Source organism: Rhinichthys klamathensis, unplaced genomic scaffold (assembly GCF_029890125.1).
Source record: "Rhinichthys klamathensis goyatoka isolate OS25496 unplaced genomic scaffold, OSU_Roscu_1.1 h1tg000153l_1, whole genome shotgun sequence".
Taxonomy (NCBI): domain Eukaryota; kingdom Metazoa; phylum Chordata; class Actinopteri; order Cypriniformes; family Leuciscidae; genus Rhinichthys; species Rhinichthys klamathensis.
This window is the reverse complement of record NW_026606688.1, coordinates 227726-250648: the sequence shown is the minus strand read 5'-3', so window position 1 is coordinate 250648 and position 22923 is coordinate 227726. Positions and strand designations below refer to the sequence as shown.

General features: G+C 37.9%; 2 protein-coding genes across 6 annotated transcripts in view; both read left to right on the top strand.

Annotated features, from left to right (window-relative positions):
- ocrl (OCRL inositol polyphosphate-5-phosphatase) overlaps positions 1–8634 on the top strand; it is a 37939-nt gene extending 29305 nt beyond the window's left edge. For all 4 annotated transcript variants that reach the window (XM_056258553.1, XM_056258556.1, XM_056258554.1 and 1 more), the window contains 5 exons: positions 4366–4482; positions 4568–4652; positions 5065–5192; positions 6332–6443; positions 7553–8634. In XM_056258553.1, the coding sequence (XP_056114528.1) occupies positions 4366–4482; positions 4568–4652; positions 5065–5192; positions 6332–6443; positions 7553–7677 (567 nt within the window). In that variant the 3' untranslated portion in view covers positions 7678–8634. The remainder of the gene's footprint in view (positions 1–4365; positions 4483–4567; positions 4653–5064; positions 5193–6331; positions 6444–7552) is intronic.
- A 1586-nt stretch (positions 8635–10220) lies between these two features.
- Positions 10221–21746, top strand: vimr2 (vimentin-related 2). 2 transcript variants are annotated; one of them, XM_056258551.1, is made up of 10 exons: positions 10221–10520; positions 11456–11609; positions 11914–12069; positions 12236–12355; positions 13992–14087; positions 14622–14759; positions 16541–16663; positions 18573–18683; positions 18756–18880; positions 21227–21746. In XM_056258551.1, the coding sequence occupies exons 1-10, from the start codon at positions 10420–10422 to the stop codon at positions 21267–21269; spliced, it is 1167 nt and encodes a 388-aa protein (XP_056114526.1). In that variant the 5' UTR covers positions 10221–10419; the 3' UTR covers positions 21270–21746. The 2 variants fall into 2 exon arrangements, with proteins under 2 accessions (XP_056114526.1, XP_056114527.1); XM_056258552.1 differs by having other exon boundaries at positions 10223–10520; positions 11468–11609.
- Positions 21747–22923: the final 1177 nt, after the last annotated feature.

Here is a 22923-nt window from a genome sequence, read left to right as displayed (position 1 = left end):
TATTGCTCAATTGATGTTTTATCGTAACAGTTGGGATACGGTACAGATAATGGCATTTATGTAGTTTAACAAAATAAACTATGCACAGAAAATTAAAATACATAAAATATAATTGTGCACTGGCTCACCTGTTGCATGTGAAACATTAAGCAACATAAAATATACAAAAATACATTTGAAATAAAAATCTATATGGGCAGGCATAGCCTACACTATATTAAGCCTATATATAATAATCTAAACTACTTGTATGAAAAGCAGCACTTATAATCCCCCTTGGTCTGAGGAAGGTAAAAGTAAAATTACTAGACCTGGAAACTTCAAATATAGAACTGAACACAACTTAAATCATCCCTGAGGAAGGTGACGGTAAAATTAGAGGGCAGAGTTTCCCATACGTTCATTTATTTGTGGCGCGCTCTCTCTCCCTCATGGAACACCGCTGCATAAATCTGTCCAACACAGCGCTGTTAATGTTTGAGACCCAGCTTTAAAAAAAGTTATTAGCCAGCATGCAAGGAGCCTAGCTAATAAGGAGAGCTAAGTTATTGTTAGAATACAGCTATAATTTCGAGGTTAGCACACTGTATATAGCTGGTAGTCCACTCCGTTTCGACCGCCTCATGTTTGGTTTCTTTTTTGCTGCCTCAAGTTTGTGTCGGGTCTCTCGCGTGAGAATGTCGTGTCACGTTCGCAATGTTCAATTAGCCGACAATTAATTTAATTTAATCCACTAAATTCTTGTCGACAATTAACTGTTTACATCCCTAATAGGTTTACGTGCCTCCAAAGTCGAAAAACACAAATTTTCTCATAAAATACATTGCAGCATCACCTGTTTACTCTGTGTCTGAAACTGTTTAATAAAAGATTCCGTACACTGTAAAAAACAATTTGTTGAGTCAACTTAAAAAACTTTGTTACCCCGCTGCCTTAAATTTTTTTGTCAACTTGACTAGGGCTGGGCGATATATCGCACGATATTGTTATGCGCATCTCGTCAGTAAAGCCGGTTCCTTGATTAGTAGTAAATCGCCTTCACCTGCTTTCAGATGGAGCGGCATTTACTACAAAGAGCCGTAGTTAACTGACAAGCTGAGCCAAATCGCACTAATATCGCGGACGTATCGCCAGCGATATTTAATGCGATATGGCTCAGCTTGTCAGTTAACTACGGCTCTTTACACAGCAAAAACTCCAGTGTTAAATGAACACACCTGGGAGTGTATATGAGTCCACACTCAAGAGTGTTAAAGTTAATGAGATATCTAAGTGATTAATTGAGTGATGATTGAGCATTATTGAAGACACCTAAAGCAGAATCACTGAAGAAGAAAACCGGAATTTCAGGTCACCATCATGGAGATGAGTGTTTGCTTTAGTTGGGCTCTTGACCCTTATATTATTAACTTTAGTTTTTATTCAGCTGTTGTATCCGAGTCATACCTGCCAAATGAACAAAGAAAAACAATGATCTAATGGTATTGATTATATTATGACATTCATCATTTGAGCTAAGTGTTTGTGATTTATGCTGTTGGTTACAGCATAACTGAGATTCTGCATAAATATCCAGAATTTGTGATATAATATAAAGGATTTCTTAAAAGTTGTAAAAAAAAAAAAATCTTTGTTTTAGGCAGACACAGATATCAAGATTCAGTTAATGCATCTCAACAATGGTGATGAACAGAATATTCAATTAGGAAAAGTAAATTACATAGACAATTCAGATCATAATTTATTCATACCGCAATGCATGATGGGAGCCATTAATGAGTTGTGATTGGTGGCAACAAGGATTATTATTGTCACCACGGTTGAGATTCACAGGCTGATTATTGATGTCTGCGTTTCTAAATAAATGCATTTGAAAGTGATTTGATCAGAACAATTTTTATTAAATGGTTTGGATTTTAATAAACATACGATTATCATATGCTGTAGGACCACTAAACTGTTGCTATCAAATTAAACAAGATCATCTGAATGAGTTTCATTTTTCAGATCACAGCATGATTATGTCAAAACATAACCAACACTATCAGATCACACTTGTTTTTGTTCATTTGACTGTTATAAATCAATAACAGCAGACAAACAAAATTTAAACTCAAAGTATAAGGATCAAGAGCCCAACTAAAGCAAACACTGATCGCCATAACGGTGGCTTACAATTTTAGATTTTCTCCTTCAGTGATTCTGCTTGTTAACATCAGGTGTCTTCAATAATGCTCAATGATCACTAAATTAATCACTTAATTATCTCATTAACTTTAACACTCATATCTGCATCATATCTTCCATCTGAAAGCAGGTGAAGGCGATTTACTACTAATCAAAGAACCGGCTTTACTGAAGAGACGCGCATAACAATATCGTGCGATATATCGCCCAGCCCTACAATATATGGTGTATGTGCAATTGTATCAACATGCGTTTTCTAGTTGAAACAACAGTTATACTAGTTAATTCAACTTTTAGCTTAGTTGAGGACAATTAAACTTAAATGTTCTTGTTGTCTGGACAATTTCTACAAATTTAGTTGTGTCTACAAAAAAAAAAAAGTTGAAATGGCAATTATTTTTTACAGTGTACTCTGCTCTGATGGGTCAAATGGCCCAGTCTTTTGTGATTGGTCTACCGCTTACAGCGCATGTTGGAAAAGACGCACTCATTACAATATCTGAATTTCAGCTCCGGAGGCTTCCTCGGCCCAGTGATAAACAGTGATGCAAACCGTAATGATGGCATCAGTTTTAGGCTGAACAGCTGAAGAAGCTAATTAAGATCTTCAGGAACACTTGATAATTACAGATAGGTGTTTTGGTTCAGGGTTGGATCTGAACTCTGCAAGTAGGTAGATCTCCACGAACAGGATTGGCCACCCCTGCCTTAAGCCCTTGTGATCTTCCTCCGAGTCCACACGTTTAGATTGAAAAAAATGAAAAGTAGCGAAGAGCATCATCATTGCATCTCGTGCGCCATTGATAAGGTTGCCTGCCTGATGCACGCCTAACATTTTAATGTTTTTGCAGTCGAATGTGGAGTTTTTTTATTTTATTATTTTATTCGATTAATATTTGGAATTAAAATTTTAATTTAACAGGCCTAGCAGCCAATGAAGACCATAGGCTGGCATTATGCTAATATGGGATTGGCATTATGCTAAAAACAGGAATTACTGACAACTTGTTTCAGGCTGTTCAGAATCAGTTCTTTCTTTTGGGAAACAATAACCCCATTTATCATGCTTTGATCTTTGAAACTTTGCAGACCTTTTACATTCACAAGCAGCTATATTACTGACTACATGAAAGGTAATATCCGAAAAAAATTATTAGGGGGACTTTAAACAAAGTGATCATGATAATAATGTCTGATAATCTTTATATTTAAAGGCACTTTCCCCAAATAGTGTATTTCTCCCTATATATGTGTGTGTGTGTGTGTGTGTGTATATATATATATATATATATATATATATATATATATACATAAGTGACATGTTACAAAAGATTTCTATTTCAAATAAATTCTATCATCAAAAAATGGACAAAAATATTACGCATCACAACAGTTTTCAACATTTATAATAATAATACATTTCTTGAACACCAAATCAGCATATTAGAATGATTTCTGAAGGTTCATGTGACACTGAAGACTGGAGTAATGATGCTGAAAGCTTTGCCATCACAGGAATAAATTACTTTTACATTTTAAAATATATTTAATATATTTACATTAAAATAGGAAACTGTTGTTTTAAACTGTAGTAATATTTCACAATATTACTGTTTTACTGTTTTTAAATAAATGCAGTCATGGTGAGCACACAATACTTCAAAGACATGAAACTATCTTACTTTGAATTGAGTGGTAGTGCATGTATAAAGTATGTGTAAATGGAGTATAATTTTTTTGTTTTATTCCCCTCTAAGAACTGGTACAAATGATGTTGCTACTTTGCTGTGAGAATTGTAATATTTTTGTAGTAGTTCTTTTGGTGAAAAATAATAATATATCATTTAAATATGTAATTTTAACTGTTGGAAACATTGGCAGACCAAAATCATAATTTTAGGGGCATACTGACCTTTGTGTTTAAAACTGCTTTTTCTGCTTTGTTAATTGTTACATAATAGTTTATCAGAAACTATATATATATATATATATATATATATATATATATATAATAGTTTACGCCAAAAAAAAAACATTAGTGCTTTAAAAAATAATAATAATAATGAGACACCAAAGTGTACTAAATTGTGCAAAGTGCTACAAGATATTTTATGTCTCTCTTCTTAAATTTAATACAGAATTAAATATAGCTTTTAAGACAGTTCTCAATTTTCTCAGGAGAAATCCCGGATGTATTCCTTGTTTGACAATTCTGGAACAGAGGATAAACCTCTGAAGATTCCCAAAGAGGTCTGGTTGCTTGTTAATCACCTCTACACCAAGGCCTGCCAGCAGGTAAACAAAATAAAGCATGAATGCACCAATGATTAGCCATAACATCTCAAATTACTAATTAGATTATTTTCTTTCTTTATTAAAGGAGGACCTTTTTCAGACCCCTGGCCTGCAAGACGAGCTACAGAGTATTATTGACTGCTTGGACACCAGCATTCCTGAATCCATCCGTATCCTTTCCCACAAAAAAATAAATATGTTTATATATAGAAAGAGCTAGAGATTTTCCCAGCAGATTGATTACTAGTGGATAGTCTGGACAAATCTCTTTCAGGGCTCTCAGAGTTACTTAACATAGAAATGCTAATGCCTGTCACTTCACTGAATGTGACCGAGTGGCTCCCTTTAAAACTGCTCTGACTGGTTGGACTCTCCCACACAATTCTTCCCTATGCTACTGAGAGACTGAGAATGTCCCCTCTGTCCTACTGTAATGGTCCTTGAGATATCCCTAGAGACACTGTGTTCTTTCTTTCTTTTCTCTCCCTGTCTTTTCCTTTTTCTCACTCCCATGTGTTTTCTTCCTGTAGCTAAAATGTGCATTCTCACTGTTCACCGTGGTTCTCCTTGACTGCTGGTTAGCTGGCTGTAATCACTCAGTTGCTGAAGCACTATTGATCTTCTTGGAGGCTCTTCCTGAACCTGTGCTGTGTTATGAACTCTATCAGCGCTGTCTTGAATGCTCTCATGACAGCCGCCTCTGCAAACAGGTACATATTATATTTGTAGTGTCCTGACAATGTAGTTCATATGCTATTTGTGGTAGTAGGGCTTGGTATCTATATATATATATATATATATATATATATTCTTGGTTCAGTTCGTATTTACAAGCTCTCGATTTGATTCTGTGTTCAATGTGATTAGATTCCGATTCATTTGGGTATATTTCAGTTACAATGTACATTTTGCATAAATGAAATGAATTGTCTCTCAGCTATTGATGTAAATTAGATGGAACCTTCAAGATGTTGGTACATACTAAAACATTATTTTAAAAAAATAAGAACAGGATCTAAACTATGCAGTTCAATTGCTATTTATTTATAATAATCAACACAAGATGCAAAGAAACAAAAATTAAACTTTAAATTGCATTTATTATTTTTTAAAACTCTTAATATAACAAGCAAATATTATAAACATTATAAACTCATGAACACATAAATCCCCATGAAAAAACCTTGAATGGGTTGATGTACACTGCTGTTCATAAATTTGGGATCAGTATATTTTCTTTCAGCAAGGATGCATTAAATTGATACATAAAAAGTGACAGAAAGACATTTACAATGTTTCTATTTTTATTTCAAAGAAATGCTGTCATTTAACTTTCTATTGAAAACAAATTATTTTAAATTATTTAAAAAATTCAGCTTTGTCATCACAAAAAAATTACATTTTAAAATGTATATTAAAATAGACAAAAGTTATTTTAAATTGTAGTAATATTTTACAGTATTATGGTTTTTACTGTATTTTTTTTATCAAATAAATGCAGCCTTATTGAGAAACATACTTTTTTTCAAAAACATTATAAAAATCCTACTGACTCAAAACTTTTGAACAGTAGTTTATGTATAGGGCAGTGTGTGTATATATATATATACGTACAGAATTAACTATCCAACCATATTTATACATAATGCACAAGATCATTCAAATGATTATATATATATTATAACATTGATCATGGAATTATATCTAAAATGCTCTTACGACAAGAATCCAAAATACATTGGATTCCAAAAGTCTGAGACCACATTGTTTATTTCTTCGTTTAAAATACACATTTAAACAGATTTTTCAAAGTTTAAGAATTAATTGTTTGTTTTCCTCTAAACAACAGCTAATATCTCAGCTCCCACGAGCCCATCGCAATGTGTTCCGCTACCTGATGGCCTTCTTGAGAGAATTACTCAAACACTCTTTCGACAACAACCTGAACGCCAACCTCCTAGGTGAGTCTGACATAAGCCCCTTTTTCACACGGGAATGTGATGCAATGGGAGACGAGCAAAAAGTAACAAAACGCTTTCACTGGCGGTGCTCGAGCACCCAAAATCCTGCCTCTTCCACAAGCACATCTCTTTGCGTTTTATCCTTCTCGTGAGCGGCAGCGCAGTTGTATAGGCTTTAACCAATTATTGAACAGATTTTTTAACAACCAATCAATCATTGAACTTTTCACTGAGCTCATATCAGACTGTAGCCTAGAAATCTAGACACACCCTAGCAGCAGCAAATTTTATTTTTATTTGGAAAAACCAAACTCTAGTCAGGCCAATCACATCGTGTATAGAGTCGGTGGGCGGGCTTTACATAATGACGACAGAGTTGCGACGGTTCCCTGCTAGTTGACTCTGGAGGGCTTGGAGTTAAGCTTTTCTTTGAGAAAAGAACAAAGAACGGCACTTAAGTCATTCTTAAAAAAGGAAGATGTGTTCGTAGTTTTGCCGACCAGATACGGCAAAAGTTTGATCTATCAACTAGCCTCGCTGGTGGGAAAACGCTTTGGTTGGTTGTAGCGCTATCCTATTGCGTGCAGAGGGAATTCGAAAGACAACCGTTTATCCCGCACCTCGGATTGAGCTCTGCCAATGGTGAGTTCCCAGACCCAACATCTTGATGTGGTTCTGGCTTGCCAGGCTAATCAGACTGTTGAAAACATGATGGAGAAGATCGTTTTAAATGTAGTGGAATTCCCCAATAAAAAATATCATACAGCAATATAAATGTAAAAAAAAAAAGTTGTTTTGCCAGATAATTCCCATATTCCCATGAAACAAATAACACAAACACACCATTTTTGTTATGTTTAATCTATTTAGTTTTTAGTAAATACAAATGTTACCTTGTCGATTGTAAAGATGGCAACGTTCGCTTTGAGACCGCGACGCGAGGACCGCCACAACTGCACTAAGCGCTTCCACTGTGAGAGAAAGCAGCAGCCACATGGCGATTCCACCACTTGCCATGTCCCGTGTGAAACGGCCTTTATTCTATTGGCAGCAGATTACAAACATTCAGGTGCGTTACTGTTGTATTGATTTTTCTACCTCTTGTCCAGCTACTCTCTTCGCAAGCCTCCTCATTCGGCCTCCTCCCAACCTTGCTGGCAAACAGACACCACACGATCGTCAGAAAACCAATGACTTCATACTGGGGTTCCTGATGGGAGGCGATGAAGACTGAGGGAGAGGACTGCAGAATGAGGTGTTCAGGTGGTTCTGAAGCAAAAAAGACTCTTGAGGTGTGTTTGTGGCTGGTCTTCTGGGAGATATATGGGCCCCCCTGCACTAAGATGGCTAACGACCTCCGTGATGAAAGTTTGGAACTGTTGGATAGTTCTGTTTTGCACAGACATTGCCCATTGGTTCTTCGGTTCCTGCTTCAGAGGAATAGATGTCAGTTTATCTCTGCTCCCTGAATGTGTTGCTCTGGGAGTATTAATAACAAACCTCATCTTTTTGACTGTAGCATCAATAATCCTACGTGCAGCCCCAGTTTCTCTGCTTTTGACCTCTGGATCAGTGCTGTAATGCCAAATCTGATATTCCCGACCATATTTGACTGAATGTGACTCTTGGCTACTCAAAAGAAGGTCTTTGTTACACTAAAGGAAAGCCATGTATTGGAGATTGTATTGACTGCTGCTGCCAGTTTAAACACTCCCTCAGAGCACTTTTTTCCACCTGTCTCACGCTTCCTTTTCTCCTTCGAAAAATGACCTTCACAAAGAAGTGTTTCTGACAAGGTGACTTAGACAATCGACTACCTTTCAGAGTGGAGGAGAAGTCTGGACTATGATCTTTACTCACAGTTCTATCTGAATCATGATGAATCAGCCGACTTTGTCCATTGTGGTGTGCACGTTATTTATGTTTTCCAGTCTCATACATCCTTGTTGTCCTTAGCATTGGGCATTTGTATGTCCTCCACTGATGAATCTGTCATCCTTCAGAATAGACTCTTCAGTCTGTTGTGATTGCATATCCAAACCCATAATCCTCAATAATAGCAATGAGCGTCAACTTTAGATGTGGTTATCTTTATCAGATCTGGACTCTGGGGCTGATGCTTTTATTCTTTTGAGGTCTTATTCTTTTACAGATCTTCTCTGGATCCTGTTGTGCTACAGAGACGTTAACATTTTAATGTTTTGTTTTGTCTTGTTTTGTTCTGTCATGTCCTGTAATGAAGATGCAACCGTGGTCCTTCTATTTATATGTATGCTGTGTGTTATACTAACCCAGACTGGGATAATTTTGTGTATGTTTACAGTCTTTGTGTCCTTTGTTGGTGTTGTTTCATGTTACATTTACACTTTATATTTCCATGTAGTGACTTACTGGCATATGTTTCTCTCTCTTGAAAGTGCATATTGGGATTCTGTTGTTCTTATTTGTGAGTGTCGACTGAAATTCTGCTGGTTTTTACTCCTTGCGCCAGTCAGTCTGGTTTTGTTGAACAGTGTGTGAAGAGGAAGTCTCTTTCTGTTATACCAGCATTAATCATCACCCCAATGCTAAAATATTATTGTAACACAAACCACTAAAGCTGTTTCTCCACGTAATGCGTGTGACATGTTGCCCCTGTCCATTAGCAATATTTCCTCAGAATCTCACAGGAAATGTTTTGTGTGAGTCTTGCAACTTGGAAAAAGAGTTGCAATCAGTTTCCGACCAACTCTGTATCCTGCCTTCCTTTGTTTTTAGACATAAATGTGCAAAAATGGTTGCTTTAGGGGCACAACAGCTTGTCACTGGGACAGTGCTTTTAAAGGGATGACTTTGTACCTTATCTACCCCTAAATGCATATTAGTACCTTGGAGTAGTCCCACAGTACCTTAAAGATACATACTGTAGGACTACTCCAAGGTACTAATATGCATTTAGGGGCACAACAGCTTGTCACTGGGACAGTGCTTTTAAAGGGATGACTTTGTACCTTATCTACCCCTAAATGCATATTAGTACCTTGGAGTAGTCCTACAGTATGTATCTTTAAGGTACTGCTGTGAACGTTTTAGGGCTAAATAAGGTACAAAAATGTCCTTTGGGCACTGCCCTAATAACAAGCTTGTACAATTTTTTGCACTTTTCTTTTTCTGATAGTGTTGAAAACTCTAAGTAGTGATGTTCTGTGAATGATATTGTCTGTGGCTCAATGTCCTTCAATGATCCACTCTCAAATCTCAGTCTACATCACTTCACATCTGCTGCCATATTTACAAGCTTGTGTCTTTGTCTGAGCTTTCTGTTGGGTTTATGTTTTCTAATTTCTACTTTGGAAAGGCCCACCATAGAACTCGGCTGAAATCACTTTTTTTCAATGCCAATAGATGATGTTTCTGGGAGGACCTCATTGCAGATGGCCATTATACAGATTTCTGGTGTTCTGTGATCACCACCCCATCTGTTTGTTTATTTGTGTGTCCTGTCTTTCTTTCCATTCAGTTTTTGTAATGATCCTGGTACTTTGCAGCTGGGTACTTGCACATACTTTGTTTTATTTTTGGGGGGTGGGATATCTAATTTATTCAATAAAATAAAGACATTATGAACGTATTATTGTGATTTCTTGATTTAAATTTTTTTTTTAGCTAATGTCTATTACTATTGCTCAACCGTATTATTGGAGTTTGTTCAAATAATACTAAGTAATACTAGTGCAAACTCTTCAGACCTGAACGGTCACTGTCCCGTCTGCACTTGTGTAACTGCTTTCTGAAGGAGTGGCCTGCAATCATGTTGCAGTGGCTGAATTGTTTCTTTTCCATGTGAAAAGTTGATCTTCTGACACTGTTCCCCTAGTTAGTCTACTTTGTGTTCAGTGAGAGATCCCACAAGCGTGTGTGACATTCTCAGCCCTGATGTCTATATAGCCCCCAGGCTTGTGCGGTTGTCATCATCTTTTGCTTTCCTGCTGCTGTCATGGCCCTGCTGAGAGTGTCATCGTACCGTAAGCTGTTTGAGGAGGAGCAGTGGAGCCAGGCTGCAGGACGCTGTGGAGTCCAGGCCCGCTCCGCTGCCAGGTCAGTGCTTTTAGATCTGAAAGCCTTACACATATTGCTGGTACATTTTAAATGAATGTATTGTAATCAGCATAGAGTTGCTATTTTGGCATTTCAAAGCATTTTTCCATATAAAAGTTTTTTTGGCTAAACATCTACGAAATAGAGATTGTTGGTCAAGTTTAATTTTCACTTTGCTTTGTTTCTTAAATAATTAATTTATGATTCACACCTGGAGTGTTTATCAATATTATTGTATATTATGCAAAAGTTTTGGGTCAGTAAGTCTCTTATGCTCACCAATGCTGCTTTTATTTGATTACAAAAACTGTAATATTGTAAAATATTATTACAATTTAAAAGCTGGTTTCTATTTGAATATGTTTTAAAAGGTCATTTATTCCTATGATGGCAAATCATTAGTGTTACGTGATCCTTCAGAAATCATTCTAATATGCTGATTTGCTGCTCAAGATACTTTTCTTATTATCAATGTTGAAAGCAGTTGTGTTGCCTTATATTTTTGTGGAAACCATGATACAAGTTCTTCTTTCTAGGATTCTTCAAGCATTTATTTGAAATGCTTTTGACCAATTTAAGTATCAATTAAAAGCAAATAAACACTTACTGACCCCTAACATTTGAACTGTGGTGTGTATATACTGTATATTTCTTAGTTTCCTAAAATACTTGACACTGAAAAGTTTTCAAATGTTTTCTATTTACTTGTTTGGATAAAATATTTACTATTTTTAACTGTACCATGTAGTCACACTAGGAGTTCTGTGTGAATGATTTGAATCATTTAAACAATGACTTCACTGTTTATTCTTTGAATTATAAATACACTGCATAAATGTGTTATTAGTTAAGCTCTTTTGTGTACGTCCTCTTTTCCTTTAATATTGTTTGCTTAGAAAATAAACATGCCATTTCAGACATTGGAAAGCTTTCAGTCTGTTTGACAGGGGTAGAGTTTCTGAGAGGGAATGTCCCGAGCTGGATTTTGCTGCAGCTCGTGCCCTAAACAAGGAGGGTGTGGCTCGATTTGTCAGTGAGCGCTCTGTCATCGCTGCCCTCAACGATCGCCTGGCCGGCCTCATCAATGTGGTGAGACATGAAAATGTTCACACTCACACCCAAGGTTCTGCTGGGTAACAACCAGCTGTGCTCATGCTGAATCTAATGGTCTCCCTGTGTGTGGCCCAATTATCATATTTCCATGATGTTTAATGGGGTCAGTCATTTGCCTGAGGGTGTGAAGAAAATCATATTAAGGCCATGAAGATGCTGTCACGGACGGTGTCCTCTACTGCATAGTGTAATGTGATACAACATTTTGAGCATAAGCCATTACTCATATATATTGCATGTCCTCTACTCTCATACGTTACCTTATGTGTGGCTGAGGTAGGTTCGGTCTCTAGAGGAGGAGAATGAATCTCTTGAGGCTGAAATCATTGAGCTGGAAGAGAGACTAGAGTCAGAGCAGATCACCACCACCGTCAGCATCAGCAGCCCTGCCGACTACAGCCTGGAGGCTGTGATAGAGAGGATACGGAAAGAAAAGGTACCACTCAGAAACTCTGGCCTGAGTGGTGATGGATATTTATGCTATACTTGATAACATTACATTGATTTAAGCTGTGTGTGTTTTCTCCTCAAATGTCAGTTTCTTTAACACGATCTATTCTGTTGATTCTTTCATTGCTGCTTACTGGTTGTTTACCTCTTAGGAGGAGATTTTACATAACACAGAGGAGCTGAAGGGTGAGCTGTGGCGTCTGCAGATGAAATATGATCAGGTGGTTGAGCACAAGACTCTCATCCTGCAAGAGCGAGAAGATGTTTCTTTGGTAATGAAAAATGCCATGAAAACTGCAGATGTTATTTGATATGTGATACACTGAGCCACATTGAAAGATAGATATTATAGAAAAATATCAATTTTACATTAAAAAGTTTTTCAAACAGAACATATCCAATCAAGTGTTAATTTACTATTATTTATTTCCTATTATAGAATATTTATATACTTTTGTAAAATATTTTTAGCTTTCATTTTAATTTTAGTTTATTTCAATTACTAAAAACTATTTTTAAGTTTTAGTTAACTCTGATCCAATCAAAATATACAAAAGTTTGTTTTTGTCTTAAATAAGAAAAGTTTATCCTTCATTTTATGATGGGATGGATTCTCAAGTTTAAAATAAATGGCACATGCCTTGTTTGATATTTTATCTAATGTAATGAAATTCATACATTAAGTGTGGCTTAAGTGTATCCAAATACTTTTTGGATGTCACAGTGCAGTATTAAACAGTGTGTAGTCATTTAACAGATAAGCTAAACAGAAACTGAATCCCCATGCCACCTCCCCACCAATTCAAATCTCTGCATTCATACCCCAGAATATATAACTTTAGTGAAATTCTACACTTTCCCCACCACTAGATGGCAGTGTTAGCCTGTGCTGCAGATGGGGTGTTCTGACTCCAGTGGAGGTGTCTGAAAGTCCCTGGAGTGGCACAGCACAGCTGCTGCTTCCAGATCCGCTCTGGAGAGTCCTGATTACAGGCCCCGCTGACTCCCGGCCAGCGGCCACTCTGAAACCCGAGCTGCTTTCTGTAGAAACCACTCCGTCACCCCACAGATGTCAGAGCACATCTCCAGTAAAAGAGCAGATGTGGGAAAGCTTTCACCGTGCCTAATAATTCAGCCTCTCATATCTCCTAGATGCAACAGAGCAGGGCTTAGCGCTCAGGCTGGGCTGAGATGAGAATAAAACAGTAAGAGATCCAAAGAGGTAGTTGTGATGGAGCCACAAGTATAATATAGTTGCAGTTGTATAAGTGAATATACTTTAGAGACATAAGCATGACGTTCAATGTACAGTTTTGTATTTTCACTAGTTTGATTTCACTAAATTGGTTTTAACTGGCATTTTAAAGAAGCAATAGCAGTGGTTATATAAAAAAAAAACTGGCATGAGAATGTATGATTTTAAGCACCAGTGCTGCATCTGGCTGGAATGTGTCCACCATAGGGAAGTTCAGCCCTTCGGTGGTGTGGAATAGAGGAAGCAAATCGACATTGAAATGCTGTCTAGACTCTCCAGTACTGGGCTTGTGTTCACGCTGAGATAACGGGAACAACGGCCACTGTGCCAATTCTGGGCTCCGGGGAAGCTTGTGTGTGTGCTGTGTGCGTCCTCTGCCGCCCAGACCCATCCTCACACTGCAGCATTCACATGCAAATGCTTTCATTCTGAGTAATTGAATTCATTGGCACTTAATCAGGCACTTAAGATGCCCAGATGAGCCGAATAAAATGGGGGACGTTAGGCTACGTACTGTATGTGGATCTCATCTCCCCTGCATTGCAGTCTTTGCCAGGGCACAACCTGGTGGCACTGAGGATGCTCGTGATAGAAGATGTAGAGGGTAAGTGCTTTGTGTTTGTATTGACCTTTATTTCCGCTTCCCCACTCAGGAGGTGGATGCAATTACCACTGACTGCCTAGCCCTTCGAGAGCAAGTGGCCATCTATGAGGAGCAGCTGGCCGCCATGGAGAGGCAGCACCAAATGGTAAGGCCATGCAGAATGTGGCGTGAAATCTTATTTGAATCTAATTCTTATTTGAAATCGGAAAATTTTACCTTAGACCTCTGAATTTTGGCACGGACTTGTGGGGGTTTTGCTATTTAAGATGTCTCCTCTGATCATAAGGGGAACAGGGTTAGGGGATGGAGACTGACAGGAAACACGGTTCCTCAAACACAGAATGAAGGAATGAAGTACATGGGGAGTCTGCGGGTACGCAATGGCTGGAAACGGAGAAATATCTGTTGACCTCCCTCTGGGACGTGCGGTATAACTCACTCCTGGCGTATGAAATGAAAACAGAAGTTTTTCTTGTTTTATTAACTGCTATTATTATCTTGATACATCTGCCGCTCTCTCATTATTCATGTTGACGAGAACAAGCTGAGACTCAGACTCAATCTCCTTTTTATGAACACTTCATTGGGGCCAGATTAATGAACAGCTGCCCTATCTTGCACAGGCAGATATTGTTACCTGAGTAGAAACCAAAAGCCATGATATTGCGTTTGTTCACAGAGACTGGAGAAGGTGTGTGAGCCCAGGCCTCTGGATGAAGGTTTTCCTGCTGTATCCCTGCAGTTCCCAACCTTTGATATCACTCCAGCCATCATGGACATCAAGGAGTACTACAGCGAGCTGGCTGAGAGCCTCACGGTGAATTACACACCAGTATATACTCCATTGGTCTGTACAAGCTAAATTGACAGCTTTGGTGGCATTTACCCTACTGTTCAAAAATTTGGGTTCAGTAAGATTTTTTTCGGCAAAGATGCATTAAATTGATTAAAAGTGACCGTAAAGACAGTTATAATGTTACAAAAGATTCCTATTTCAAATAAATGTTGTCTTTCTATTCATCAAAGAATCCTGAAAAAAATTGTATCATGGTTTCCACAAAAATAAGCAGCACAACTGTTTTCAACATTGATAATAATCAGAAATGTTTCTTGAGCAGCAAATCATCATATTATAATGATTTCTGAAGGGATCATGTGAGATTGAAGACCGGAGTAATGATACTGAATATTTAGCTTTGCCATCACAGGAATAAATTGCAGTTCAAAATATATTAAAATAGAAAACTGTTAAATTGCAATAATATTTTACAATATTACTGTTTTACTTTATTTTTGGTGTCGTCTTTTAAAAACATGAACAATTTTTAAGACCCCAAACTTTTGAATGGTAGTTAATGTTGATTACCACAGAAAATAATTAAAAAAATAAAAGAGTAAGAGTTAGAGAAAGGCAGTTTCAATAAAAGTAAATGAAACCAACGTTTAAGATTTTAAAGGCCGGAATGTGAAATGTAATGTTAAAAAAGTCTAAATTGTAAAAAAAATTCAGTGGGACTATTATTTTATGTCAGTTATTTTATAATTATTTTCTGCTGTAATCAACATTGTGCCACATGCTGTCAATTGAGTTTGTATCAACTTGAAACATTCCTTTTGAAGGATCTGGTCCCCCACCATCCACCCACCCCACACTCCCAAAAAATGACTATTCTGTGGGACAGAAAGGAGAAATGTAGCATAATGTTAATGCTGCTCTTTTCCATATTATGAAAGTGAATGGGGATTGACACTATCCAGCACTGAGAAGGAACAAAAAAGTTCAATATTCCTTATAAATGAGGACAGAATTGTCTTTTTGGGTGAACTAACCTCTTAACACAACAGTGCTTGTTTTTTCCTTCCTCTTTCACACTTTACTTCAAGGGGCAGTTTTGTGGGACAGAGAGCTCTGTCCACATCTAGCACAGAGCACTATTGTCCCCTCTGTGTCGTTTGAGGAGTGAGGGCTCCCTAAAGGTCATCCTACAGCACCAGTGCCCTCTGACCCTGTTTGCCCCAGGAGTGGCTGCTCTTGACTGGGGTCGCAGTGGTAATCAGAGCTCTGGAGCCCTTCCCAGGCTCCTATGCAGAATGGGTCTGGAGAGGAGAAAAGAGCACTTCTACACCAGGACACTGGAGAGCCTCTACAGGCTCAACAGTCTTCTAGTGTGTGTGTTTGTGTGTGGGTCTAAGATAAGCAGGTCAAGAACAAATCCTGCTAGTGTGCTAGTAGTCGTACATACACAAAAACCAGTTCACACACAAACACATCCTTTACCACCATTCCCTGTTTTCATTTGGTCTGCTTTTCTATTCATTGCTCTCTCAGGTGGTCTCAGAACCATAAACTGGTGCTTTGTTTCATTAGCACCGCACAAGGTCCAATTGTCTCACTCACAATTGATATTGATTGGGATTTGGGGGGAACAGTAATTGGAGGCTGATTTTTGACTGGTTGCACCTGCTCACCTGATGGGCCTTCATTTGCTCTTCTTTCTTCTGGGAATAAATGCTCTCTATAGAACTCTGCTTCACGGGTGGTAACTCTTCTTTAGAGATGCAAGAAACCTGAATCTGTAAACCTTTCCTGCATTTTAGTTTGAGTCCGCTGCCGCCATTGATGCTGCAGGAAAGGGGAAGGAGGAGCAGCTGGCTAAGTTGACTGGAGGGAAAGTGAAGGACATCTCCAAAGAGACTGACGTGAATGTCCTCAAGAACTTGGTGAGTGAGTTTCCTCTCAACGACACAATTGAGCTCTGACCCATCAAAAGACACTCCAGCACTCCAGACTGCCACTAAAATGGTTGCAAATGAGGCCTAAAACAAAACTTTTTCGACAATAATTTAACATTTAGTTTACATTGATGGTTGTCTATAAAATGTATCCGGTTTAATGATATTGTCTCATTAAAGTGCACACCACTGTTTTATGTAATAACAAACACTGTATGTGTTGCAAAGAAATGATTTTTTATGAAATGTCTCGAACTCACTCTTGAGTTAGGATTTCAAATCCAACCCACTCAATGAATCGATCAGATCAGTTACTGAGTTCACAAAAGACTCCCTCACTGAACTGCTTGTCATTATTTCAGTGATTATAGATTCTAAATGAACTGGGAACAATTTAAAAACTTTCACTAAAAGTATCATTGGTGTTTCACAATGCCATGTCCTCAGTCAGATTGACAGCTGAGGAATAAAGGAAGAGAACTCCTGCTGCCCAGAGTGTTTATTCTAAGAGATTGGACCAGGAGGATGTGAGGAGTGTATAGTCTATAACAGTGTTTATCTCTCTCACTGTCTTTCCATTATGAACAATACATTTCACAGTCTGCCAACGCACTCTCTCCCCCAATCATAAACTTCATAAACTTCGCACATTCCTGCAGTGCCTCGGGAGACAGCAAATCGTACTGAGCTGTAGTAATAAAATCTCACCTGTCAGCCTCCCTCACCGGCAGGAAGAGAAACTTTAGGTTGAAAAAGAAAAGAGGCAGGGAAGGAAAAAGTGATGGATGCATTAGCGTAAAGGGAAATCATTCAGGATTTATGTTTGAAATGATTAGGAGCCGCTTGCTGACTTAGTTCACATCCTGAAGAGCAAGGAAATCATTGGTCAGCCACAACTCACACCTTTACATTTGAGAAAACAATCAGGGTGGTTAGGTTTTAATTATTATGGTTGTGGTCGTAGCCCCTCTCTTAAAATAAACCGACCGTCTCTAACCACACTGCTCACTTTCATAACACAGGATCCTGTTCGCTGATCAGTGATGGACAGTCAGCACTGCTTCATCTTGCTTCCTCCCTTCATACTACATTCTCTTTAGTTTGCTCTCCTCATTACCGCCTTACTCTTAATCGAGACCCAAAGCAGAGTAACAACCACTTTCATCAGTTGACATATCATCAGCTTGTTAATAACAGAGCTCGGAGCCTCCCAGGATCTACCTGAAAGAGAAACAGAGTGTGCAATCTCCATCCATCTCTGACAGCTGACTGTTTAACTTACCTGATTACAGTAATTACTCACAGCAGGGCAGCTCGTGCACAGAGGTGTGGCTGACAGTTCTCTGTGTTGTGTTTGTTGAAAGGTGAATATGCAAAGTGAAATGTCAACAGTTTTCAGACATGCCCGCACAATTACTAATTTAAGACCAAAATAGGCATTAATTACAAAATCATGTTTTGTTAAGCACAGCTCTTTGTTGTTATACATTGTGTATCTGCATATTCATGTTTATGCACAGTGTCTTTGGACATTCTCTTTTTTTTCCACATAGCAGTCATCAAAACTATGAAAGAAATGGAATTATTGAAATTGCATGGTGACATAAAATGGTAGACAAATCAAAACTATCCTTCAAATTGTATAAATCACAGCTCTGAACACTCACACCATCACACCAACCTCACATGATGCCATCTAAGGTGCTTTTTAAAGAGTATGGAAGGACCTCTCTCATATATGCTGGACACTTACTGGATGCTTTTCCTTATTGGTGCAAATGCATACATTAATACGTTATTTTAAGCATAAGCATTTAGATTAAAATGCAATTAAAGATCCGAAATACACATTCAGTCAGCTTTGCCCAAACGTTTGACTGGTGCTGTGTAATTGTAGATTGCAGAGCTGCAGAATGCGGTGGCAGAGCTGGAGAAGCATGAAGATGAGTTGGAGGCTGAAATAGAAGCCAAGAAAGCCAAATACCTGGAGGAGATAGAAGAGCTGAAGGTACACGCACTCGCTGTTCATATTTTTCTGCAGCAGCTCTCGGTATCTCACCACTCTGTTGTTTTTGTCCAGAATTACATTTGTCAGCTGGAGGAGGAGGAGGCTGAACTTCAGTTCCAGATAAAGGATCAAAGTGGGGACTATGAAGAACTGCTACATCAGAAGATGAATCTAGACATAGAGATTGCTGCTTACAGGTGACACATGTTATCATCATTATCATTACTGCTCATACATGATACACTACCTTTGAAAGGTTTGGGGTTGGTAATTTTTTTGTAATGTTTTTAAAAGAAGTCTCTTATGCTCATCAAGACTGCATTTATTTGATCTAAAACTATTATTACAATTTAAAATAACTGTTTTATATTGGAATTCATTTTAAAATGTAATTCATTCAGTTGATGGCAAAGCTGAATTTTCAGCATCATTACTCCAGTCTTCAGTGTCACATGATTCTTCAGAAATCATTCTAATATGCTGATTATCAAAGCTGAAAACAGTTTAATATATTTGTGAAAACCGTGATACACATTTTTTTAGGATTCTAGTCCGAAAGAACAGCATTTATTTGAAATGGAAAAATTTTGTAACATTGCAAATGCCTTTACAGTCACTTTTGAAAAATATTAATTAATAAAAAGGAAAAAAAATATATATATATCTTACTTACCCCAAACTTTGGAATGGTAGTGTAAATCCTGCAGCTTGTTGCAGAGAGGTGTGCTGTTATGTTTCTAAGTGATCAGACTTAAGATTTTACCCTGATGGTTGATAAAATGGACAAACCAGAGTATCATAGATGTTTGAGGGTGGGCTCTTTTGGACGTGAATCAGTAAACAACAACTTAAACTGTCAATCAACCCTAGCATTGTGACAGTTTTTAGTATAAAACAGTATAAAATTTTAAATATGACAATAATGGAGGTAAGACAAAAAATAAATAGAAAGAAATAAAATAAAATAAATCATAAACAATAAAATATAAAAAAATGAATAAAATAATCATTTTTACAGATAATAAAAGGATATATGTGTTGAATTATGTCATTGCACTGCAGGGTAAATGACTGTGACACAATGAACGATTCCTGAGGCCAAGATGGGTCACAGGAAGCGCATCCCCTTACAGTTGCAGAAAGCATGAAGTAATTTCCTGCTTCCCTAAATGCGTGTCTTTTCATGGCATCACCGGATTGGGAATTCTCCCAGTCTCCTCTGATGTATGTGGCATGATGACGCATGCACAACGTGACCTCAATCCCTTGAAATGCCCCTAAAATAGAGGTTCCTGGCCCTAGAGGTTCAGGAAGCGACCAACTTACAAACAAAGGCTCATTAAAATGGACAGAGGGAGCTGGTTTAGCTGTTGTCCCACCTCTGTGCCTTTTGCATATGTACATCATTTTTCTCAATAATATACTAGATTTATATTACAGCTGCTTTCTCTTCTTTGATGAATAAGAGATGAAGGCTTGGCTTGTATGTTCTTGCAGACTTTAGAGAGCTGTCTGCTCGACAAACCCCTAATGACACCATGCTGCCTCCTTCAGTGCCATTTGGCTTGGGACAAATCCCAAATGCAGATTTTGCCAGATGCCAAGAGTCTCTGATGCCACATTCGGCATCATTATCAGTTCATTATCAAAACAGTACAGACTGCACATCATTCATCCCAGCATCTGTGCCGGCCTCTGGACAGACATTTTACCATGGTATACAGTTGCTTAAGATTATTCTTTTTATTATCTATTATCCTATTACCCTGTGACATTATATGTTTCCATCCAAAGCTGCAAATTTAACTTAATTGGAATATTACATAAAACATTTGTAAATAAAGCACCTTTCCATCCCATCTGTTCAAGAGAACAAAATCGTCACTTCCTTTCCTGGCGTAAAATATCTGTAATAAAAAGGGAAGTTGCTGCAATTAGAGAAGCCCAACATTTTTTCCAACATCATAAATGACTTGCGTCTCAGAACATGCAGACAAAATGCAATAAACACTGTCATGTTACCTTGCCTTCAGGTGCCTGGTGTTTGGGAACGCAATTGTTTGAGACGCTTCCGAGAGGGAGTTAAACCAAATCATTCTGATGACAGACTTTGTTTCAGGCATTTCAGAATTCAAACCAACATTTTAGATGCTGTGCAATGCGATTGGTCCTCTGGTTAGTCCAGTTACCCAATCACATCCTCTGTTGAGGCTAAATCAAAAAGTTTTGTTTTGTTCATGTGAGGGATTTATTCGGTAAACGTGTTAAATCTATCCGCCTCAGTTGAGCGCAAAACTTTTTATATATGCATTTTTGAATTTATGTGCATCTTGGCATTTCCATCCAGCATTTTTTATGCGATATCCCAAAATGTGCATAAAATTGGTGGATAGAAACAGCTACTGAGATTCGGGTTGGTTAGCAGTGAAATAGTTACCCTAACCTTTCACTAGTGCAGATGAAAGAGGGGAAGCTCAAGCTACGGTTTGGGTCAAATAAATGCAGATTGAGTTGTTGTTGTTGTTGTTTTTTCCCTGCTCCAGGGGTTTGGTTGAAGAAGAGGTGGAGAGACTGGGCTGCTTGTAAGATGCAAGAATGGGATGCTCTTCTCTGGACTGAAGCAGACACAAAGAAACGCTAACGCTAACCACATACAGTTCAACCCTTAACAATGAGTCTCACAAATCAGGATAGTAAAGAAAACAGCTGTCAGACACACTTAACCTTCTGAGCAGATGTAAAGCTTCACTGACAGATGAACTTCAGGGAGTGTGTGCAAGCTCATTGATAACGGGTCAGTGGCAGGTAACCCGGGGTCTTCAAGAAACACTGGATCTGTGCAGCAGTGGGAGTGTTGGGGGGTTTTTCAGCACAGGAATCTTCTACTTGCAGTTTCATCACTGATCACTGAACATACATGCACTATACTGTCAAAAAGTTTGGGATAAGTAAGATTTATTTTTAAAGAAATTAAGACTTTTGTTCAGCAGGGATGCATTAAATTGAACAAAAGTGACAGTAAAAGGCATTTGTAAACTTACAAAACATTTTTATTTACAAAAATGCTGTTCTTTTGAACATTCCATTCAACATAGAATTTTGAAAGATATTATCATAGTTCCATACAAATATTAAGCAGCTTAACTTTTCAACATTGATAATAATAAAAACTGTTTCTTGATCAGCAAATTATCTTATTAAAATTATTTCTGAAGGACCGCTTGACACTGAAGACTGGATTAATGACACATCACAGGAATAAATTACATGTTAAAAAATATATTGAAACACAAAGCAGTTATTTTTAACTATAATATTTCACAATTCACTGTTTTTACTGTATTTTGATTAAATAAATGCAGCCTTGGTAAGCAGAAGAGGCTTTTTCACACAAAAAAAAGATCTTACCAACCCCAAACTTTTGAATGGTAGTATACATTCATGTTTCATTCACACATTTCAGAGTTGTATCACTCTGCACATAGAGCCTGATGACAGTCACTTTACCTTTAACCTTTCCTGTTTTGTCCAAAAGCTGCTGTGTACTTAGACAGATGAAGATTGTAGCTTGACTACACAAAAATGTTTGATTGGATAAAACATGCATATTGACAGATAAGGTAACTGAAATTTACGAATAACTCTAGTACTCACATTTTTCATTGACTTTGGACTTTTTGATCTGCAGCTAGTTTTTAATTGAACATACTGACTCTCTTCTGTGCAACAACTTACAGCGTTTAAATAAATCTTTGCCTTTAAAAAAAAATCATTCAGTCTTTTTTCTTCTGAACTCGTTGAGTACATTTCACTTTTATGGGAGTGTTTTCTGCCGACATGGACTTGAAAGAGACCGCAATCGTCCTTCTGTCAGTCAAGTGCCGTATCGTTTCACCACCTTTGAAGTCTTGGAGAGGAGCGCTGTGGAGTTTTACCCAGCAAGCCCTTCAATCTTCATACTGACCCTCACTTGTAAGCGCCCTGTGCTATTAACCCTATCAGAGGCTTGTTATCTGTGCATTTAAGATGAAAAATGCAGCTAATAATGGATTAGATAAGATTATCCAGGACCCGTGAATTCCTGTTGAATTGAAGCCCATCCGTAAGGGCTGCGGTGTGGCTGAACTGACCTGTGCAGCCAAACTGACTCCTTTAATTCTGTGGATATGAAACATGGCCAGCAGGAGAGGAAGTCACTCTGTCTTTGGGGCCCTTATTTTCACTGCTGAGGTACTTAGTC

Excerpts from the sequence above, each read along its gene's own strand:
- vimr2 (XM_056258551.1), top strand. The coding sequence starts at position 10,420 with ATGGCCCTGCTGAGAGTGTCATCGTACCGTAAGCTGTTTGAGGAGGAG. Across the intron at positions 10,521-11,455 it reads CAGGCCCGCTCCGCTGCCAG|TCTGTTTGACAGGGGTAGAG; the intron begins GTCAGTGCTTTT and ends GAAAGCTTTCAG. Across the intron at positions 12,356-13,991 it reads AGCGAGAAGATGTTTCTTTG|GAGGTGGATGCAATTACCAC; the intron begins GTAATGAAAAAT and ends TTCCCCACTCAG.